Raw genomic sequence first — 20996 nt, forward strand, 5'->3', positions numbered from 1 at the left:
ACCTTAGCTACCTCTCTTGCTGCCCTTTTGTGTTGTTTGAAAAGCCCATCTTTAGACTGCTTGTGCTCCACCCAAGATCTCAATACTGTACTCATGGACTGTAGACATAAATGGTAAGATCTTCCTGTAACCATGTCAACAAGATTCTGAAAAAGTTAGGAGAAGAGCAAATAAAAGTTCAGAGAATGTTCTTATTTTATAATCAGAGACTGAGGACTTTACACAGACATGAAAAAGCAATAGTAACAACCTCAGTAGAGAGATCCATAGGACGTGCCTCTTAATTTAATGACACTATCTCCTTTGTCTAAAATTTCTGAAGTCAGACTAATGACTTGTTCCATCTTTGCATGGGAATTACACAGGAGAGTGTGGATTTACATAGAAGAGTACTGTTAGGAAGAGTTTGATGGGAGTTGATGAATCACATTCTTAACTATTCATTACAAAGTGCTGCAAATAGTGAGTAATCATAGCAGTGCAGAAACAAATTCTCCTTTGAAGGGAGGAAGGAAGGAACGAACGAACGAAGGAAGGATGGTGGGATAGAAGTAATGGGACGAGGGGGGGGGGGGGGGGGAGGAGGAGGAGGAGGAGGAGGAGGAGGAGGAAGTAGTTTACAACCCCGAAACAGGCTGTTAGAGGAAATATTGAGCAATAAGATAGTCACATTTGGATGATCCCTGAAGTTCAAATAGTTTAAGCTTCAAGTTGGAAAAAAGCACCAGGCATCTGTTGTCAAATCCTAAATGCACATGAAGTACATGAAACTGATAAGACAAGGTTTGAGGAAGAGTGATGATACATTCAAACTTCTACTAAACTATAGCAAAACAGTATCAATAAACACCTGTTCACCCATTGAGCTACTAACAGCACATCATATTTGCATATTAGATTCCATTTCCTCAAAAACAGCTAGAGATGAAGATCGTGGATAAATTGTAAATGAAATCTTGACCCTGTCAATAAGATAGCAATATTGAGAACTACATTTCTACTGCACGTGTCCAAAAAGACGAAGATTCATTTTCGAGACACCTTTCTTGGAGGTTCCATGCATTGTGCTGTTACTTGCATTTATTCAAAGGAACAACTTTCACTTTGTTAGAGTCATGCTGGACATGCAAGACAGGTGATATGAGCAGAGAAAGTTATGTCACCATAACAGTTGTTCAGTGAGGAAGTTACTTGGCTAAACTGAAACCCTTAGGAACTGATGGAAGGAATTAGGGACCCGAGATACTGTACCAACTTTCAAAAGACTTTGATTTTTGTGTTAGATTTAATATTCTGATTGATAATGTACAGTCAGTATGTCATGGTTGCCAAAAGTCAAGATCTGTTGTGTTACTTAGCCATATATTTTAGTATAAGTAATTAAAAATAGCGATTGCCAGCATGAAGATCTGGTATAGTGTGTTCATTGTAACCATCTCGGCCTTGTCAGTGAATAACAATAAAAAAACTACCAGTCCACCAATTACATCTGTCTTATATTGCCATTAATAAATGCTGTTTGTAATTCAGTGACATACATTATTACAAAGATGCAGATGTGATGAATTACTTATGTAGATTACATTATCAACTGTATCTCAAAAATGATGGTTGGTTTACAAATATATCTAGGAAAATTTCCTCTCTCTCTCTCTCTCTCTCTCTCTCTCTCTCTCTCTCTCTCTCTCTCTCCCTCCCTCTCTCCCCCCCTCTCTCTCTCTAAAAAAAAGTATGTATTCCATGTTTCAGCTGTTATGAGCTGTGCTCGTTCAAGAGACTTTGCCCGAACACATGATGCCTTAAGCACCAATCTAGTCGAGGTAAGTTTCTTTTTTTATAATTTTTTTTTGTATGTTGAGAGTGTGAAATGTCATTAGTCAGATGATGTACATTTGGGAATCATTTGACTGATGCACAGAAAACTTACAATAAACAGTTCTCACATACATGGCTTCTCTGCTGTTAAAAAAACTCTCTGCCAATGAGTCTCCTAAAACACTCATTCCTTCTCATGCATCGAACTTTATCTTCAATAACTATTTTTTTCTGGTTTTAAAGGCCAGACTTAAACAATAAAGTATGGCAAATCTGAAAGACAGAATACTTACATCCTTTGCCGACCTTTCCTTGGGCAGTGTGGAAGGTGTATTGCTAATTTATTTACCTTAACTTCCAGAAGCTGCATCACTTTATTTTGTACATGTCATTTGATGATAATTTCTTGGACTTGACTCACTGCAAAGAACAACTCTTTAATTTCCATAAACAGCTGAACTCAATTTCCTAACTGAAATTTACTTGGTCACTTTACAGATTACAAGCCACTTTCCTGAATGTTGACTTCCATCTTACTGAGGTGGCCTTCTTCACACTAACCAGAATGATCTGGACATTTTAAACCCCTGCAGTGTCAAACAGAGCTTGTGTCTCTGTGGTAAAAAAAGATTTTCAATTACCAAATCTGTTAATACGTACATAAATATATCCGTTCCCAGGCTTTCCTCTACCAATCTGACTTTATTTTTGGCAATGTTCTCCCAGTTCAAAACTACCTGAAAGCCCATTCCACCTGTTTCCCAGTGCCACTGTGGCCTTCAGTGACATTAGAGATTAGTTCACTATTCTGACCAACCTGTCAGAACTCCGGAGATGGGAACTTGCCCTTCAGTATATCCTCTCTTCTTGTTATCTCTGATAATTTCAATTTGCTGCCGCTCATACCTCACCTGCCTTTCAACAACATCTTTGCCTCTGTACATCCACCTCGACTGACATCTCTGCCCAAACTCTTTGCCTTTACAAATGTCTGCTTGTGTCTGTGTATGTGCGGATGGATATGTGTGTGTGTGTGTGTGTGTGCGAGTGTATACCTGTCCTTTTTCCCCCTAAGGTAAGTCTTTCCGCTCCCGGGATTGGAATGACTCCTTACCCTCTCCCATAAAACCCACATCCTTTCGTATTTCCCTCGCCTTCCCTCTTTCCTGATGAAGCAACCTTAGGTTGCGAAAGCTCGAATTTTGTGTGTATGTTTGTGTTTGTTTGTGTGTCTATTGACCTGCCAGCAGATATATTTTTCCCACGTGGAATGTTTCCCTCTATTATACAGACTCATTCAGTTTAATATGAAGGGGCTTTGGAGGAATTTTTGGTGTGACTCGCTGCCTTCGAAAGTCATAATTTCACACCAGCCATCTGTTCTACAACATTTAGTGTGTTTATCATATGCTCATAGGATTTTGGTAGTGTGTTCAGAAACTGACTCAACAGAAAGTATTCCCATTAAGATTCTCATAAGAGGCAATTTTTATTGGAAACAGTGAAAGACAGTTTGTAAATAAACACCTATGACTCTTTAGTGTTAGTTTCTTCTTTATTTGGCTGGATACTTTTGGGAAGCAAGTCAGGAGCCTGTATGCATGCAACTGTGGTGAATTTTATTCATTCTTACTAGTCTCCACTGCCCTTGAATAATGACTTCATATGCTTTTGGGGCTTGCAGACTATAGCAATTACTGCCAATCAAGATTGATTTGCAAGCAAGTACACAAGATCTCTTAGAGAGTTCAGAGTATCTTTCTGTATGAAGGATCAAGGAGCAGAGGTTTCACTTCCCAAAAGGCAGGATGAAACCTTCCTAGTAATAAACTGAGTGCAGAGAAATAATTGAACCACATGAACACAAGATTTCACCACCAAGAAACTTTTAAGCAAGTATACTAAGACTTAATGTTAAATTAAATTACACAGGGGCAAGTAGAGGATGCTCCCACTCAGCTATCAGAGAAGGCACTGTTATATGATCATCATGGAGTGAGGAAAGAGAAACACTGGAAGACTAAGAGGAGAATAGTTCTAGACACGACATCTTACAAAAGCAATGCACCTTATAAAGTACTATAGGCAGGGCCAAATCTACTAGCTGAAAGCATAGAGATTTTATTGAGATTCAGTGTACATTCCACTGTTGTCATGGACATCAGGGATTCCTTCAGCTGGTCTCAAATGAAGAAGACAGATTTGACTAGGTTCTTCTGATCCAGTATTAACCAGGACAAAATGGGAGATCTTCAAATAACAGTCAGTGTAACACAATACTGCTTCACTAGGCTCCCATTTGGCCCTGTGCAGCCCATTTTTACTCTCTGCATCTCTAAGAGAACATGCTGACAAAAGTATGACATCATTTCCCTCTGTGGTACCTCTTACAAACAGGAGCACATGCATGGGTGACTATGGCAGCAGCTGAAAGTGATAATTGGTGATCACCATATACTACGAACTTGTAGTCCTAATGAAACTGATCAGCCTCCCCTTATTGGAATAGGCTACCAACTCAAAAAAACTGAAATTATTTGGAAGGATGAAGGACTAGAATCCCACATAATGACTCAAGTTTTAGGCATAGAGTTGAACACCAAGAATGACTACTTGTGTATCGACCTCAGTGAAATCGCACAGAAGTCAACAGAAGAGCCAGACATCAGATAACTCTTACAATCTACAGGTAGGTTATGATCCACTTGAACTGTTCTGTCTCTTCTGTTGGAAATTTGTTAGAACAGGACATTTACTGCAGGGAAGCACCTGGAATGAACTTTTGTGCCTTGGGACCTAGGAGCACGGTGGTGCACATGAATATTGTCATTATCACAGGCATGTGTTCCAAATGGCTAATCACAGTTCATGGTAAAGACACTCATGTGCATGTATTCTGTGACACATCTGAAAAGACTACACAGAGCACTCAATGTTCTAGCTCATTTAGCCTATGGCAAGAACATAACTTGCTCTTGTTAAGGTGACCTTGCCACAATTGCTACTTTCAGCAACAGTAGTGGGAATCAGACTACTGGGTTACTTCTGCTGCACAACAGAATTCATAATGTCTCATGCAATGTTGTGGATGGACGCTACAGTCACATTAAGTTGGATTTGCTGCAACCCAAATGGATGGAATATCTTTGTTCGTAATTTTGAAATTGAGATTCAAGCTCACCCGACTCTCACACACTGATCATCTTTAATGAGGACTCCTCAGAGGTCAAAAACATTCCATGGAAATTTTGTGGAATGGACCACTTTGGCTTGCACACCCTCAAGATACTCCAACAGTGGACTGGCTACTTCCCAAGGAGAAGACAAAGAAAACCCATAGCAAAGGTCTGTTGACATCTACATTGACCAGCATCATGAACCTTTCTAAATTCAGCTCATACTGTAGGCTCATTCCAACTAGAGAATGTACTCTGTTTTCAATACAGTGTTCATGAGGAGGAGGAATCTTCGGGAGAGCTTACAGTATCTGAACTATTAGCTTCCTCAATGTATTGAATATGAGGAGCTCAGAGAGAATTCTTTGCTGAAGAACTAAGAGACCTTCAAAATAATTTCACTACCAAGAGAGTAAAAAATTACAAAGTACAACCATTTCATAGAAGATGGACTGACACCTAGCAGGTCGACTGAAGTGCACTAGCCTCAACAGGAAACAAAAACATTGGTTGCTCCTTGATGGTTTCCACCATTTGACACAGTTGGTTGTTTGAGGGGGATGCATCTGCCTCCAACACATTGGTGTTCATTCTGTACTGCCCTAACTTTGGACAGAACCTTGGAGCCTCAGAATTTGTTAGACAATCAGAAGAATCCTACACTCCTGTTTTGCATGTATCCTGTGTCCTGAAGAACCCATCATGGCAACATATTGAAGTACCACTGCCATCTGAATGAGTTATGCCAGCTAAACCATTTGCTGTAATAGGGATAGAATTTGCTGGACCACTATTCATCTAAGAGGGAAGAGAAATGCAAGAGTCACATATTGCTGTTTCCACATGTGTTACTACATGACCAGTGCACCTAAAAACTCTGTACAGACTTGTCAATAGCCAAGTTTCTTATGGAACTCCAGTGTTTTGCCAGAAGGTGTGCACTATCGCTTATGATTTACACAGACAATGTGAAAACATTCCACGCCACACGTCCATTGTTGTCCATTGTGCATTCCGACAGACATCAAGTAGGACAATGTGACACCCCAAACTTTCAGAATTGCTACATAGTGGCTCCAGGAACACTCTTCTGAGTTAAAACACTTCTGCTGGCCACCAAGCTCCCCAGACATGAACATTGTTGAGCATATCTGGGATGCCTTGCAACACGGGTGTAGCACAACTCTGAAAGACGGTAACCACTATAAAGACTAATTCCTGCAGATGCTATTGAGACTTGCAAGCTCAGTGAGGAACTACTGATCACCACTGTGATTAGTACTGAACACACTGTGAACTCGAGAATCATTACGCAAGGTGACATTGAAGATACGCTAACCTCTTTCTGTTTTCTGACTGGAAAGAAACTCATAATAATTCCAACGGGATCAGAACCTATATTGAATAATAACCCAGCAAAAGAATTCTAGCTGAGACAGCAACTCTTAGACAGCTTCTTGAAACAGGATGAAAGAGGAGATGTATGAGGCCTTCTGAGGTCCTGATATACACTGAAGTGCCAAAGAAACTGGTATAGGCATGCGTGTTCAAATACAGAGATATTTGAACAGGCCGAATATGGTGCTGTGGTCGGCAGCACTTATATAAGATAACAAGTGTCTGGCACAGCAGTCATATCAGTTACTGCTGCTACAATGGCAGGTTATCAAGATTTAAGTGAGTTTGAACATGACGTTGTAGTCAGCACATGAGCAATGGGGCACAGCATCTCCAAGGTAGTGATGAAGTGGAGATTTTCCTGAATGACCATTTCACAAGTGTACCATAAATATAAAGAATCTGGTGAAACATCAAATCTCAGACATTGCTGCTGCCAGAAAAAGATCCTGCAAGAATGGGACCAACAGTGAGTGAAAAGAACCATTCAACACCACAGAAGTGCAACCCTTCCAAAAATTGCTGCAGATCTCAATGTCAGGCCATCAACAAGAGTCAGCATCCTGAACCATTCAATTAAAAATCATCAATATGGGCTTTTGGAGCCAAAGGCCCATTCATGTACCCTTGATGACTGCACAACACAAAGCTTTGTGCCTTGCCCGGACATGTCAACAATGACATTGGACTGTTGATGACTGGGAACATGTTGCCTGGTTGGACGAGTCTCATTTCAAATTGTATCAAGTGGATGGACGTGTATGGGTATGGAGAAAACCTCATGAATCCATGGGCCCTGCATGTCAGCAGGGGACTTTTCAAGCTGGTGGAAGCTCTGTAATGGTGTGGGGTGTGTGCAGTTAGTGATATGGAACCCCTGATACATCTAGATACAACTGACAGGCGACATGTACATAAGCATCCTGTCTGGTCATGTGAATCCATTGATGTCCATTGTGCATTCTGACAGACTTGGACACTTCCAGCAGGACAATGCAACACCCCAAACTTTCAAAATTGTTACAGAGTGGCTCCAGGAACACTCTTCTGAGTTAAAACCCGTCTGCTGGCCACCAAACTCACCACACATGAACATTATTGAGCATATCTGGGATGCCTTACAACATGCTGTTTAGAAGAGGTCTCCACCCCCTCATACTCATAAGGATTTATGAACATCCCTCAGGATTCGTCATGTCAGTTCCCTCTAGCACTACTTCAGACATTAGTAGAGTCAATGCCACATCATGCTACAGCACTTTTGCATGCTCGTGGGGGGGCCCTACATGATATTAAGCAGGTGTACCAGTTTTTGTCTCTTCAGTGTATAAGGTCTTGATACACAATTTGCAATGCACAATATCTGTTAGAACTGAATAACTTCCATGAAGTTAAATGTCCACCAGGATGTCTTAACAAATTCTGCCCCAGGGACATTGTTCTGGTACAGGAGGACGTGTGTTACAGGTATGTGTGGAGGAGAGCCAGGGTTAAGAGAGCACTACCTGGAAGATAAGGGAAGATTAGAACAATAATCCTCTCCACACCAGAGGCTCACATGATCAGCTGTCCCATGCAGTGGGTCATACCTACAAAGGTCAACTAGGGTGTGGAGGAGGATATCACGGAATGAGCTATCTGTTAAGAACAAAAGATTATCAGATTATTCTTTGGAGAAGTATATCTGACTTATTGATATATATAGTTCTGCGATGCAAAATAAAGTTTGTTTGTGGATCTGGTACACACTGTAATGACCATTCTGTTGAGTACCCACTAACCCAAACGTAACAAAAGTACAGAAAGTACACATCTTGGCATTAGTGGTTCAATTCACCATTAACCCCCTTAACTTAAACAATTTATGTAGAAAAGAGTGAACAAAAATTTCTAATAGCTGAATTTTAAAGTTTGTTATGATTATAGAGTATTCCAAACAGTAGGTCGACAAAGTACACACTTAAGGGGTAATTACAGAATGTTGAAGAAAGGTTATATTAAAAGCTCAAGTATATTCCTTGCTTTTAAAAAATATGCTATATAGAATAAAATGTCTTGAGTCACAATATTTTAGTTGAATCTCTTTCAAAACTGCTTGTATTGTTTTTGATAAACATAATAATTACAATAACACACTTTCACACAACATTCATCTTTATATGTTAATGGCTGTGTGAAAGGCTCTGAAGCTTATGATGCGTAGAGCTACATTACAATCTTCGCACATATATCACGATTCCCTCATATTTTTCTTCCCATTTGCATCTTGAACTTGGCTGCACATCCCATGTATTCTGGTAGGATTCTGCTTCTTTGCAGTGGCTGGGATGAACATTGGGAAATGATGGGTAGTTAAATGAATAAGGTTGGTGCTAATGGATGGATGACTAGCTACTTTCAAAGATAATTCTATCCTGCAATATTTGGCTGTCATCTTTCCAGTCATTGTCACACAAAAATCAGGAGCATTCATTGTTCCTCCAGATTTCTTGTATACGATGAATAAATTAGAGAGAGCCAATTCAAGTAGACAGAAAAAATTTTTTGTACTATTTTTCCCATGTTACTGAATTGTTTGTTATATGTTGGTCAGCTGCACCACTCCTCCCATTGTGTCATTATATGATGTGACTGCTGCTGGATTTATCTGTTTACCCTTTTCATTTCTGCATTGCAGGTGCTCAAAATACACACATCACACATGTCTTTCCATGTCTTTGTACCTTCACCCCTCTGAAAAGCAAAAATATATCCCTTCTTCATTTCTTTATTGAAAGTTTGCCGGCATACCTTTCCTAGAAGGTCACACGGTGCCATACATGATGCTTTTCTTAGCAGCAAGGTCTTCTGCTAGTTGTGGTGAAGTATAGAAATTATCAATTGTAAGGCACTAGCTTTTCTTGAGAAGAGGTGGCAATAAACAAATTGGACTGGTTGCTGTGGGCATTTCTGGTTTTGTCGATGACAAAGAGAAGAATGGGGGAATAACCTTGGGACTGTCCCTGATACAGACAAAATTTCATGCCACTATCGTGGTTAATCTTAGCCTTCTTAGAAACAGGTTGTGTGTCTGAACTCTATCGGAATTATGCTACACTCTAAAGTGGAACAACATGTTAACATAAAATTCCTCACAAAACTTAGAAATCTGCCTGAGGAACTTAGAAACCTGTCTGAGAAACTTAGAAACCTGCCTGAGAAACTTAGAAACCTGCCAGAGAAACTTAGAAACCTGCCAGAGAAACTTAGAAACCTGCCAGAGAAACTTAGAAACCTGCCAGAGAAACTTAGAAACCTGCCAGAGAAACTTAGAAACCTGCCAGAGAAACTTAGAAACCTGCCAGAGAAACTTAGAAACCTGCCAGAGAAACTTAGGTTTTGTTGAAACAAGTTTATGATGATCTGCGTCTCTTGTACACAAGTTTTCAAGTGTGGTAAGAGGTTCAAAGACAGGAGGGAAAACATCGAAGATGATCTGAAATCGGCCTCCCACTTTGAAAACTGAAGACAATGTGGAGAAGATTGTTAGAGAAGATCACTGCCTGAGCATTCGAGCAATTTCAGAACTTGCCTGCATCAATGAGGAAACTGCTTGACAGATTTTGCACGATGACCTGAGCATGACAAAGATTTGTGCTAAAGTGGTGCCAAGAATCCTCATAAATGAGCGAAAGCAACTTGCTCTCTTTAGTGGTAGATACTGAACCCAACCCAATCTAATCTCCCTTTTATATAAGACAAGACTCTCATCTATAATGACATCCCTCTCTGGAATACAAAGAATTTTGAATTTGTTATTGAGATGTTCTAAAATGGTCCAGACTTCCTTAGCTTTGCCTGTGGATGGCTAGCAGGGTCATATCTTGTGTTTCCTGAAAAATTAAGGTATTTCTGTAGCATCAAAAATTGTTTGTGGCTAAGTAAATGGCAAATATTGGAGTTTCAATTAGAGGATGTTTAGACCAATGCATCTGTAGCTTGGTTTCTTTATATTATTTTGTAACAGTATTATAGTAAAGACGACGTTTTATTTCATCACTATCTATGTCCTTCCAATCAGCAATGTTCTTTTCTCGAACTTATCTATTAGTCTCAGTCACTGAAATACTCATTATCTCATCATCAGTTATTTTACTTACATATTCCATCACATCGGAAGTCATTTTGTATGAAATCTGAAGGCATTCTGGTAAAGGGGATTTTGCAGTCACACATTTTCATACCATTTACAGATGCTGGAAAAACTAACATCACTTGAATCACTTTCTTGATCTGTCATCGCTTCACTAACACTTTCAGTGTGTGAAGTATCACATTTTGACCCACTAAATTCATATCAAACTCTGCATCACTCATCGTAACGAAAAATTGAAGGGAAAAACCAACCAGATGATAATTTTTTTTCACACAGTGCAAGCAAGTGGCAACTGGAACTTCTTCCCCTCTAACCTTGCATGCAGCTGACAGAGAGAGGGCTTCAAGTAGCTGTGAAGCTGACCATAGTAGTATTGTTGTGCTCTGTTGTGGCTACATTTGTAACTAACTAGACAAAATAATTTTCTCAATGATTTAAATTTCTGAACAAAATATTGTCAATATAGAAATGTATTCTCTCTTTTTTAAGTTTTTCTAAAAATTAAAATCCCAAGTATTTCCCAGGCTTTCAAGTGAAGGGTTTAAAATTTTCTTTCATTGCACTGTTCTGTAGTCATAACAAGTTATGTGTCACATAGAAATCACAGGACATCGGTTCTTGTTCAGATAGCAGCAGCTCTCTAAATGTGGGATGTTGTCTTCTTTCTTTTACCTGTTAAATTTTGACAAATAGCAGGCAATTTCCTTTCCAGTGTCTGGAGAATTTCACACAGCCACTCCATACTAATTAATGGTGACAATTTGGCATTAAATCACATGAGAGGATCCAACAGGGTGTAGTGTGTGAATACTGGTACATGCATGCCACATTTTGGAAGAGACCACCCAGTTTTCAGCTAGAGTTAGTCCAGAATTTTGTCAGTGATTTGCCCTCCATTTTGAGTGATTCCACTCAGTGCCAACTGCCTGTTAACATTTAGCTGCACAGCAAACCACCTATCTAAAATGTTTGGGAAGGAACTTTTTAGATATTTTCCTCTCATACTGATTCTATCAGTGATACTTGTAAAATTGTCACTTGTTTTACCTCTATACGCACTTTAATTTCTTGCTTATACATTTTACCCATTCCAAAATTTCCTTGTTTTGTTATGACAACTCTTTACAGTTATTATAATTTTCTATCTGATTTCAAACAATGGAAAATCGAGGATGAACTTTAACAATATTATGAAAAGGAAAGTTGCCACTCACCATAGAGCAGAGATGCTGAGTCAGTGTGCATCACATGCCATGTGTCTGTACCTGTCTGTCTGTCGTCCATTTTTGATGAAGGCCTTACAGGTCGAAAGCTTTATTTGTGACAGTCTTTTTGTTGTGCCTACCTGTGACTCAGCATTTCTGCTATATGGTGACTGGCAACTTTCTTTTTCATAATATTGTTTCTCTCTGATTTCATTTATGAGGGTATATGTATTAGCAGTTGGGTACTAATGGTCATGTTATCATTTGCTTCATCCCAAACAAAAAACAAAACAAAACAAAATAAAATAAGAAGCAGCAGGTCACCTAACCCATGTTCTTAGGGTTCAGTTTATAGTTTGGTATGGGCATTTAAAAATATCTATCTGAATATTACTTCTTAGTGGACTACTGTGTGAAGCATGTAATTGATGCACTGAACAAGGAAATTAATATGCTGCTTCTACATGGCCCAGTCACATTCATGTGACCACCGCCTATATTCAAAGTCAGTGTGAAATAACCACTTGGACCGCAGGTGGCAGCACTAGCAGTGGATAGTATATAAAGCATGTCAGGGGGACACAGGAAACAGTGCAATCATTGTTGTAATGTGGAAATGGAGCAATTTATCTGACATCCAAAAGGGTATTGGCATTCAGGCCAAAGGTGGAAGCATTTCCAAAACAGCTAAGTTAGTAAACTGTTTGCGTGCCACCTTTGTTGAAGTATACTGTGCATCGCAATATGACACTATCTAAAACCAGTGCCAAGGTAGCTGTGGTGCACTGTGGGCCATAGATGACAAAGGTGAACATGTGTGGGAGTATATGCAGGTAAAAAAATGTGCAACTGTTGAGCAACTGATCACCCAGATGAACCGAGGGGCTACCAACAGCGTTTCCTCAGTGACTGTTCAGTAAACATTGCTGCATATGGGCCTCTGCAGCAGGCACTGGTTCATGCACCCAGGCCACTGCTGTCCATTGGTAACAAAGGCTAGAATTTGCCTGCCAGTACTGCTGCTGGGCATCTAATGATTGTCAACAGATGGCCTTTTCAGATGAATCATGTTTTATGCTCCATTGGTATGTATGGCATGAAATGTCTGAAAGCAAGCACCCTGCAACACACATCAGAAGGGTTCAGGCCAGAGGAAGGAGAGTTTGTGGCATTCCATGGGTAGTGATGTCATTCTGGGAGGCAAAGTGGATCAATACAACTATCCATCTATCCTTGGGGACCATGTCCACCCCTATATGCAGTTTATTTATTCCCAAACTGTGGCACCTACCAGCAGGACAGTTCAAAATTTCATCCAGCTCACAGTTATGCGCATGGTTTGAAGAGTACCAGGATGAACTAATCATACCCTTTTTGAAAGCAAACTTCCTGCATTTAAATCTAATCAAGAATCTGTGGGATCATCTCAATCAATCTGTATGTTCCAAGGACTCTCAACCAAGGAGCCTAGTGCAACAGGCCATGGCACTGGAGTCTTCATGACTGCACATCCTTGTTGGTACCTTCTCATACCTAAGTGACTTTCTACCTATTCATTTTGCAGCAGCCCATGCTGCAAAAGGTGATTATTACGCTTTTGACAGGTGGTCACATTAATGTGTTTGGACATTGTACCCGCCTTGTATGGTATCCACTATTCATCTCGATGATAATTTTTACCCATATTGGTCACAGTCAACTCTGGCATGTAGCAGCAGCCAGTGAGGCAACACAGAGGCAGTGTGAACATCATTTACGTGACAATAATCACGAGACTTCATGTAATAATGTACAGACTTGCAGTGCAATAATGTTTCATGTTTTGTGGTTGCATAATACATGTAGAAAAGACAAGTAAACTTTCATATCTCAAAAGTTTTATGCATATTTTCAGGATGTTGTGGATAGTATACCCCAGGCAGTTGACTGCCTAGGACTGTCGGCAACTACCAACAGCCTCCTCAGGAATTTCTTCAGGCCTCAGACAAATGAAAAAGTAAATACTCGCTTCTATCTGTATAACAGGTTTGTATTATAGCACCAGTAGTTACACAGGTTTTTATTACTATTCTTTGAAAGTGGAAATGGGACATGACACTAACATTTTCTTTTAACAGGAAAGTACTTTACTATTAATAACTGAGAACGAGTTGGACTGTGTAATTTTTTAACAAGTGCACATCAGTAACAGCTATTCTTGAATAAGAGCATATTCTTAAGAAATTGTTTGTTGTTTGAGTTGTTGAGATGTGTTTGTTGTTTGAGTTGTTAAGATGCGAGGCTTGCTTAGAGAGCACAATGCAATAGATTTTTTCGAGTTTACACAAGAATTTACTATAAAGTACCAATTAATTGTTCTCCACAGATAAGTAGGATTTTCAGCCACGTATGTAATAGCTCTTTGGAGCAGGGTGTTTTCCCCGATAGACTGAAATATGCCATTGTAAAACCATTGCATAAAAAGGGGGATACGTCGAATGTCAACAATTACCGCCCAATCTCTCTTCTGAGAGCTCTATCAAAAATTTTTGAGAAAGTAATGTATTCAAGAGTAGCCTCCCATATTTGTAAAAATAAAGTACTAACAAAATGTCAGTTTGGTTTTCAGAAAGGCTTTTCAACAGAAAATGCTATATACGCTTTCACTGATCAAATATTAAATGCTCTGAATAACCGGACATCACCCATTGGTATTTTTTGTGATCTCTCAAAGGCCTTTGATTGTGTAAATCATGGAATTCTTTTAGATAAGCTAAATCATTATGGTTTGAGGGGGGCAGTGCACAAATGGTTTAATTCATACTTAACTGGAAGAATGCAGAAAGTTGAAATAAGTTGTGCATGTAATGTTAAAACAACAGCTGATTCCTCAAAGTGGGGGGCTATCAGGTACGGGATCCCACAGGGTTCGGTCTTAGGTCCTTTACTGTTCTTGATATACATTAATGACTTACCATTCCACATTGATGAAGATGCAAAGTTACTTCTTTTTGCTGATGATACAAGTATAGCAATAACATCAAAAACCAAGAACTAAATGATGTAATTGTAAATGATGTTTTTCACAAAACTATTAAGTGGTTCTCAGCAAACGGACTCTCTTTAAATTTTGATAAAACACAGTATATACAGTTCCGTACAGTAAATGGCACAACTCCAGTAATAAATGTAGACTTTGAAAAGAAGTCTGTAGCTAAGGTAGAATTTTCAAAATTTTTAGTTGTGTCCATTGATGAGAGGTTAAACTGGAAGCAACACATTGATGGTCTGCTGAAACGTCTGAGTTCAGCTATGTATGCTATTAGGGTTATTGCAAATTTTAGTGATAAGAATCTCAGTAAATTAGCTTACTATGCCTACTTTCATTCACTGCTTTCATATGGCATCATATTCTGGGGTAATTCATTGTTGAGTAGAAAAGTATTCATTGCTCAAAAATGTGTAATCAGAATAATTGCTGGTGCCCACCCACGGTCATCCTGCAGACATCTATTTAAGGATCTAGGGATCCTCACAGTAACCCTGCAGTATATATATTCACTTATGAAATTTGTTGTTAATAATCCAACCCAGTTCAAAAGTAATAGTAGTGTGCATAGCTATAACACCAGGAGAAAGGATGATCTTCACTATGCAGGGTTAAATCTGACTTTGGCACAGAAAGGGGTAAATTATGCTGCCACAGAATTCTTTGGTCACCTAGCAAACAGAATCAAAAGCCTGACAGATAGCCAACCAACATTTAAAAATAAATTAAAAGAATTTATAGATGACAACTCCTTCTACTCATTGGCTGAATTTTTAGATATAAATTAAGGGAGGGGAAAAAATCCAACTTAAACATTAGTGTCATGCAATGTTTTGTGTACTGTAATATCTTGTACAGACATCTTTTATTAACCTGACACGTTCCACATTATTACGAAGTGTCGTATTCATGATCTATGGAACAAGTATTAATCTAATCTAATCTAATCTTTAACAAGTAGATTAACTAGTTATGATAAGTCTAGGTTAGGTATCATTGGCTATTTACAAATGTAGAATAAATACAGCCAGATAGTCTACTTATTGGCAAAAGTATGCAGTGATAGGCACACACAAAAAATGAAACATGTGGAAATCCATTTTTAGTGAAGCAATTTGTTGTGAAGGAAGGAAGGAAGGAAGGTGGTGGTGGTGGTGGTGGTGGTGGTGGTGGTGGTGGTGGTTTAGGCTTTAACATCCCAAAGAAAAATGTAGGATACAGAGAAAGTGGGCCTTTTTAAAGAACTTTAAACGGAAGTTGTAATCACAGACCAAGGAAGACACTACTTAACATAAAAATTTCTAACAAATTAAATTTGTTTCCTTGACTGGGATGTGCTTTTCATGGACAACACACTGTCAGTTGACTATCTGTACTCACTTCATGGGCTGACTCAAAGCTTCACCTTGTCACATGTTTCCCTTCATACCTTCCAAGTGCGTCAATGCATGATTTGCAAATTAGCAGTAAAATACCTGTAGAAAATGCTGCATTACAATCAGAAGAGTCTGAAGTGATGGAAGGGAATAGCAAAGTTACAGAACAGGAAGGAAAAAATTAGGAAAAGATAAAAAATTAAAGCAAAATAGAAAAATAGTGGAGGGTAGCCCTAAAATTAATGGCTCTGATAGGAACTACAAACAGTATGAGAATTTGAAAGAAGAAGAAGAAGAAGAAGAAGAAGAATAAGCTATGAGAAAAATCCTAGTATTCATAAATACATAATTAATATTCATAACTTAAAATAGATTGTAAAAGTAGTAATTCAGGAGGTGGAGCAGAAAATGTACTGCCAAAAGACTGATAGTTAAAATGCTGGCTTTCCTTATGTACACTTTCATCTCATTGGATCTTGTATTTTACCAACATAACCATTGGAGAATTGAAGGTTACTTGTTCACTCAAAACGGAGTTTTTATCATTGTGATCTCAGAAGGCATAATGTCCACAACTGAGGAGCACAAACTTTGCTTTACACATTTACCCCCCACCCCCTGCGGGTCCGGGGATTAGCATAGGCCCGAGGTATTCCTGCCTGTCATAAGAGATGACTAAAAGGAGACACTCACTTTTCTGCCCTACAAGTTCAGGTCCCATTTTATGGTTTGACCTGCCACTTTCCAAATTCTACAGAAGTGCAGGCCATACGGGGAAGGATGCCTTACATGGTGCAGCACTTATCCATAGTGCTATTAGATTCGATCTCCTGAACCTCTTCTCGACATTGCTTTGCATCTCCACCTGCAATTCCACTATTTGGGCGAGCACACTTTCCGGAGTATGTCAACTTCTTTGGTTGCCTCCTGTCCTCTTTCGCCCCCATCATATTACTGGATTTCTTTGTATCCAATATCCAGCGTGGTACCTGGTCCATTGTGGTGAGGCCGTCATGTACCCATTTGGTGATAGCCCCCTGACAACACACGGCTCGCACTGCTAATGCCTGAGCTGTGAAATCCCCATGTCTGCCAAGGAGTAGATGCCTGTCTTCTTGCGACTTCAGGACTCCCGGCAATGGCCGTCATGCCGGGTGGCCTTTGCTGTGGCTGGGTGGTGCCCTTAGGGAGAGTCCCTGATCATAGTAGGTGGCATCAGGGTGGATGACCCATGATGAAGCTGACTGTCATCTTTTGCTGGAGACCGAATGTCCCCTGCAGTCTCTAAGAAAAGAAGCATTGATTTCAATGCTGACAGGTATGACCCTAAATCATTTCCCTCCCTAACTACACCTTGGGAGGAACGTAGGGCTTCAGAGCGACGGGATCCAAATTCGCCATGTTACTTAGTGCGCAGTAGGTCTGATGGGTAATCCTTTCTGGAAACAAAACCGCTCCTGTTTGTTGGCACCTGGAGGACAAGTTTGGGGAAGTGACATCGCTGTCCAAAATGCGCAATGGGTCAGTTTTGATTCATCCCCAACCCAGTCCCAGGCATTACTCACATGTGACAAGCTGGGTAATATTCCTGTTTTGGTCACTCCCCACAAAAGCCTCAATATGGTCCAGGGAATTATTTTTCATTGCGACCTCTTGTTACAGTCCGATGACAAGCTATGTGCCAATTTATAATGGCTTGGTGTTCATTTCGTCCAGCGCATTTACAGGGATCCAAAGACTATAGGGCTGCCACCAGTGCCTTCATTTGGCCTTTTATGGTGATTCATTACCTGAAAAGGTCAAGGTGATGGTGTGCCGATGTGACATCAAACCCTATGTCCCTCCCCCTATGCGGTGCTTTAAGTCCTGGAAATTCAGGCACATGTCCTCCCGGTGCCCTTCCAGTGGCATATGTAGATACTGCACATGTTTGCTGCATCTGAATACTCAATGTGCACCTCCTCCGACCTGTGTGAACTGTGGACAGCATCACTCCCCCTGCTCGCCAGACTGCCCATACTCCAAAAGCAGCGAAAAATTATGGAGTACAAGACCCTGGACAGGCTGTCTTACTGCGAGGCTAAACTCAAGTATGAAAGACAACCCTGTTCCCATGCTATCTTCTTATGCTGCCATCATGACGGCATTGCCATCGATGACGCTGTTACGCTCATCATCTAAGTTTGCTTTAGTGCACCCTCAGGGCCACTCATCTTCCTCCCCCCTCCAATTGACTGGTGGAACATCTTTCTTTGTTGCTCCCAAAGCTTCAACTTTAGGAGCATTGTCCCCCAAAATGCCGGGGACATCTGTCCCCTTCCCCCACCTGGAGAAGTAACAGCCTCCTCCAGCTCCTCTTACATGGAAGGGGTCCCTTGGGAATAACCTTCCATGGTCTAACCCCCCCCCCCCTGTGATCCAGTTGACACCAGCTAGTGGTTGAAAGAGCCACTGACTACCACTTCCAAGAAGCCCTCCCAGACAGCCCCTAAGGAGCAGCGAGAGGGCAAAACTTCAAAAAAGTAGTCCACTAAGAAATGGGAGCCTCCAGAGCCCCCTACTCCAGCACTGCCCAACGGCTCTGCATCAAAGGACAAGGTGGAGATTCTGGCATCCCCTGCAGACCTAGATCTCGCTGATGCCTAAGATGCAATGGTATTGGATGCCAACAATCAACCAGTGGTGACAGGTGATGCTGAGGCCTAATTTGCCTTCTTGGTCACTCCATGCCACCCCAGATGACAGAAAGCCTCATTCTCCAGTGGGACTGCAATGGTTTTTTCTCCCACCTGGCTGAGTTACGTCAAATTTCAAGCATTACACCTGCTTTTTACATTGTCATTCAAGAGATAAGGTTTCCTGCAATGCAGACCCCCACCCTTCGTGGCTATTGGGGATACCACAAAAACTGTCCTGTCTGTGGCAGACTGTGAGGTTGAGTATGTATTTTCTTCCTTACCTCTGTCTGTAGCGAACCTGTGCCCCTTCAAACACCTTTAGAGGCTGTGGCTGTCAGGGTGAGGACAATACAGGAAATTACCATCTGTAACGTCTATCTCCTTCCAGATGGTGAAGCACCACCCCATGTGTTGGCTGCACTCATTTCACAACTCCCCTCACTTTTTCTCCTTCTGGGTGATTTTCACACCCATAGCCCTTTTTGGGGTGGAGCCTAGGTTAATAGCCATGGCAAAGATGTTGAGAACCTACTAACTCACCTCGACCTTTGCCTCCTAAATACAGGTGCCCCCACACACGTCAGTGTGGCACATGGCATACATTTGGCCATTGATCTCTTGGTTTGCAGACCTGGCCTTCTCCCATCTATCCACTGGAGAGCACATGACAAGTTGTATGGTAGTGACCACTTCCCCATCTTCCTGTCACTACCCTGGCCTGATAACCATGGCCACCTACCCAGATGGGTAGGCAGACTGTGAAGCCTTCACCTCTGCTGTCACCATTGAATCTCCCCCACATGGTGCCAGCAATGTGGTGGTTGAACAGGCCACTACAATGATCTTTCTGCAATGGAAAACACGATTTCTTTTTCCTTAGGTGTCTCCAGTGAAAGACAGTACCGTGGCGGTTGCCGGGTATTGCTAAGGCCATTAAAGAGTGTAGGCGGGCTCTAAAGCAACATAAGCGGCACCCTTCCCTGGAGCACCTAATAGCTTTTAAATGGCTACATGCCCACGTTTGCCAGCTTATAAAAAGACAGAAACAGGAGTGTCGGGAGAGCTGCATGTCGACCATTAGGTGACATACATCACCTTCCCAAGTCTGGATGAAGATCAGCCGTATTTTGGGTACCAGACACCAACAGGCATCCCTGGCGTTAACATCAATGGTGTGTTATCTACTGATGCAAATGCGATTTCCGACCACTTTGCTGAGCACTATGCTCAAACTTCTGCATCAGAGAATCACACCCCAGCCTTTTGCATCCTCAAATGGCGGATGGAAGGGAAAGTCCTCTCATTCACTACAGACCACAGTGAACCCTATAAAGACCCATATACTGAGTGGGAGCTCCTCAGCGCCCTTGCACAGTGCCCTGACACAGCTCCTGGGCTGGATCGGATCCACAGTCAGATGATTAAACATCTCTTGTCCGACTACAAGCAACATCTCCTTGTCATCTTCAACCGGATCTGGTGTGATGGCATCCTTCAACTGCAATGGCGGGAGAGCACCATCATTCCGGTGTTCAAACCCGGTAAAAATTCGCTTGATGTGGATACCTATTGGCCCATTAGCCTCACAAACATTCTTTGTAACCTGCTGGCTCCCCTGTGAGTCCTGGTGTTAGAATAGGCCAGAAGTATTCCTGCCAGTCGTAAGATGCTACTAAATGGAGTCTCTCATGTTTCAGCCATTGTGATGGTCCACTGTAGGGTTTGACCTCCATTTTTCAAAATTTTCCCAAAGAGCGAGCCAATTGGGGAAGAGCACCTTACATGGTGCATAGTGTCCATCATGTGCCGAGACCTCTCGCATCTTTCGTTGACGTGGATCTGCATTTTCGCTCATTCTCCAGCTGTTGGGTGAGGTCATCCTTCTGGGTGCGTTTTCTTCCATCCTCTGTGCAGTATTGCTTTCTGCACTGTCGACGATAATGGATATCTTAGCAGCACGGTAGCCAGTCTGTTGTGGTGGGACTGCCATGTACGCTGTTGGTTGTAGCCCCCTGGCCACACAGGGATCGCTCTGCTGATGCCTGTGCCGTTAACTCCCCACATACGCCAAGGGGTAGATGCCTGTCACCCTGGGGAATGAGGACTCCCAATAATGACCATCCTGTCAGGTGGCCTTTGCTGCGGCTGGGTGGCACTTGTGGGGAAGGCCCCTGGTCGGAGTGGG

The 20996-nt window shown here is 41.3% G+C and overlaps 1 protein-coding gene across 1 annotated transcript in view; it reads left to right on the forward strand.

Annotated features, from left to right (window-relative positions):
- The window catches only part of LOC126456107 (pancreatic triacylglycerol lipase-like), a 173528-nt gene that overhangs the window by 67285 nt on the left and 85247 nt on the right, over positions 1-20996 (forward strand). Inside the window, exons 4-5 of the mRNA XM_050091860.1 lie at positions 1750-1820; positions 13624-13754. Of these exons, the coding sequence (XP_049947817.1) occupies positions 1750-1820; positions 13624-13754 (202 nt within the window). The remainder of the gene's footprint in view (positions 1-1749; positions 1821-13623; positions 13755-20996) is intronic.

This window comes from Schistocerca serialis, chromosome 2, assembly GCF_023864345.2.
Source record: "Schistocerca serialis cubense isolate TAMUIC-IGC-003099 chromosome 2, iqSchSeri2.2, whole genome shotgun sequence".
NCBI classification, from domain to species: domain Eukaryota; kingdom Metazoa; phylum Arthropoda; class Insecta; order Orthoptera; family Acrididae; genus Schistocerca; species Schistocerca serialis.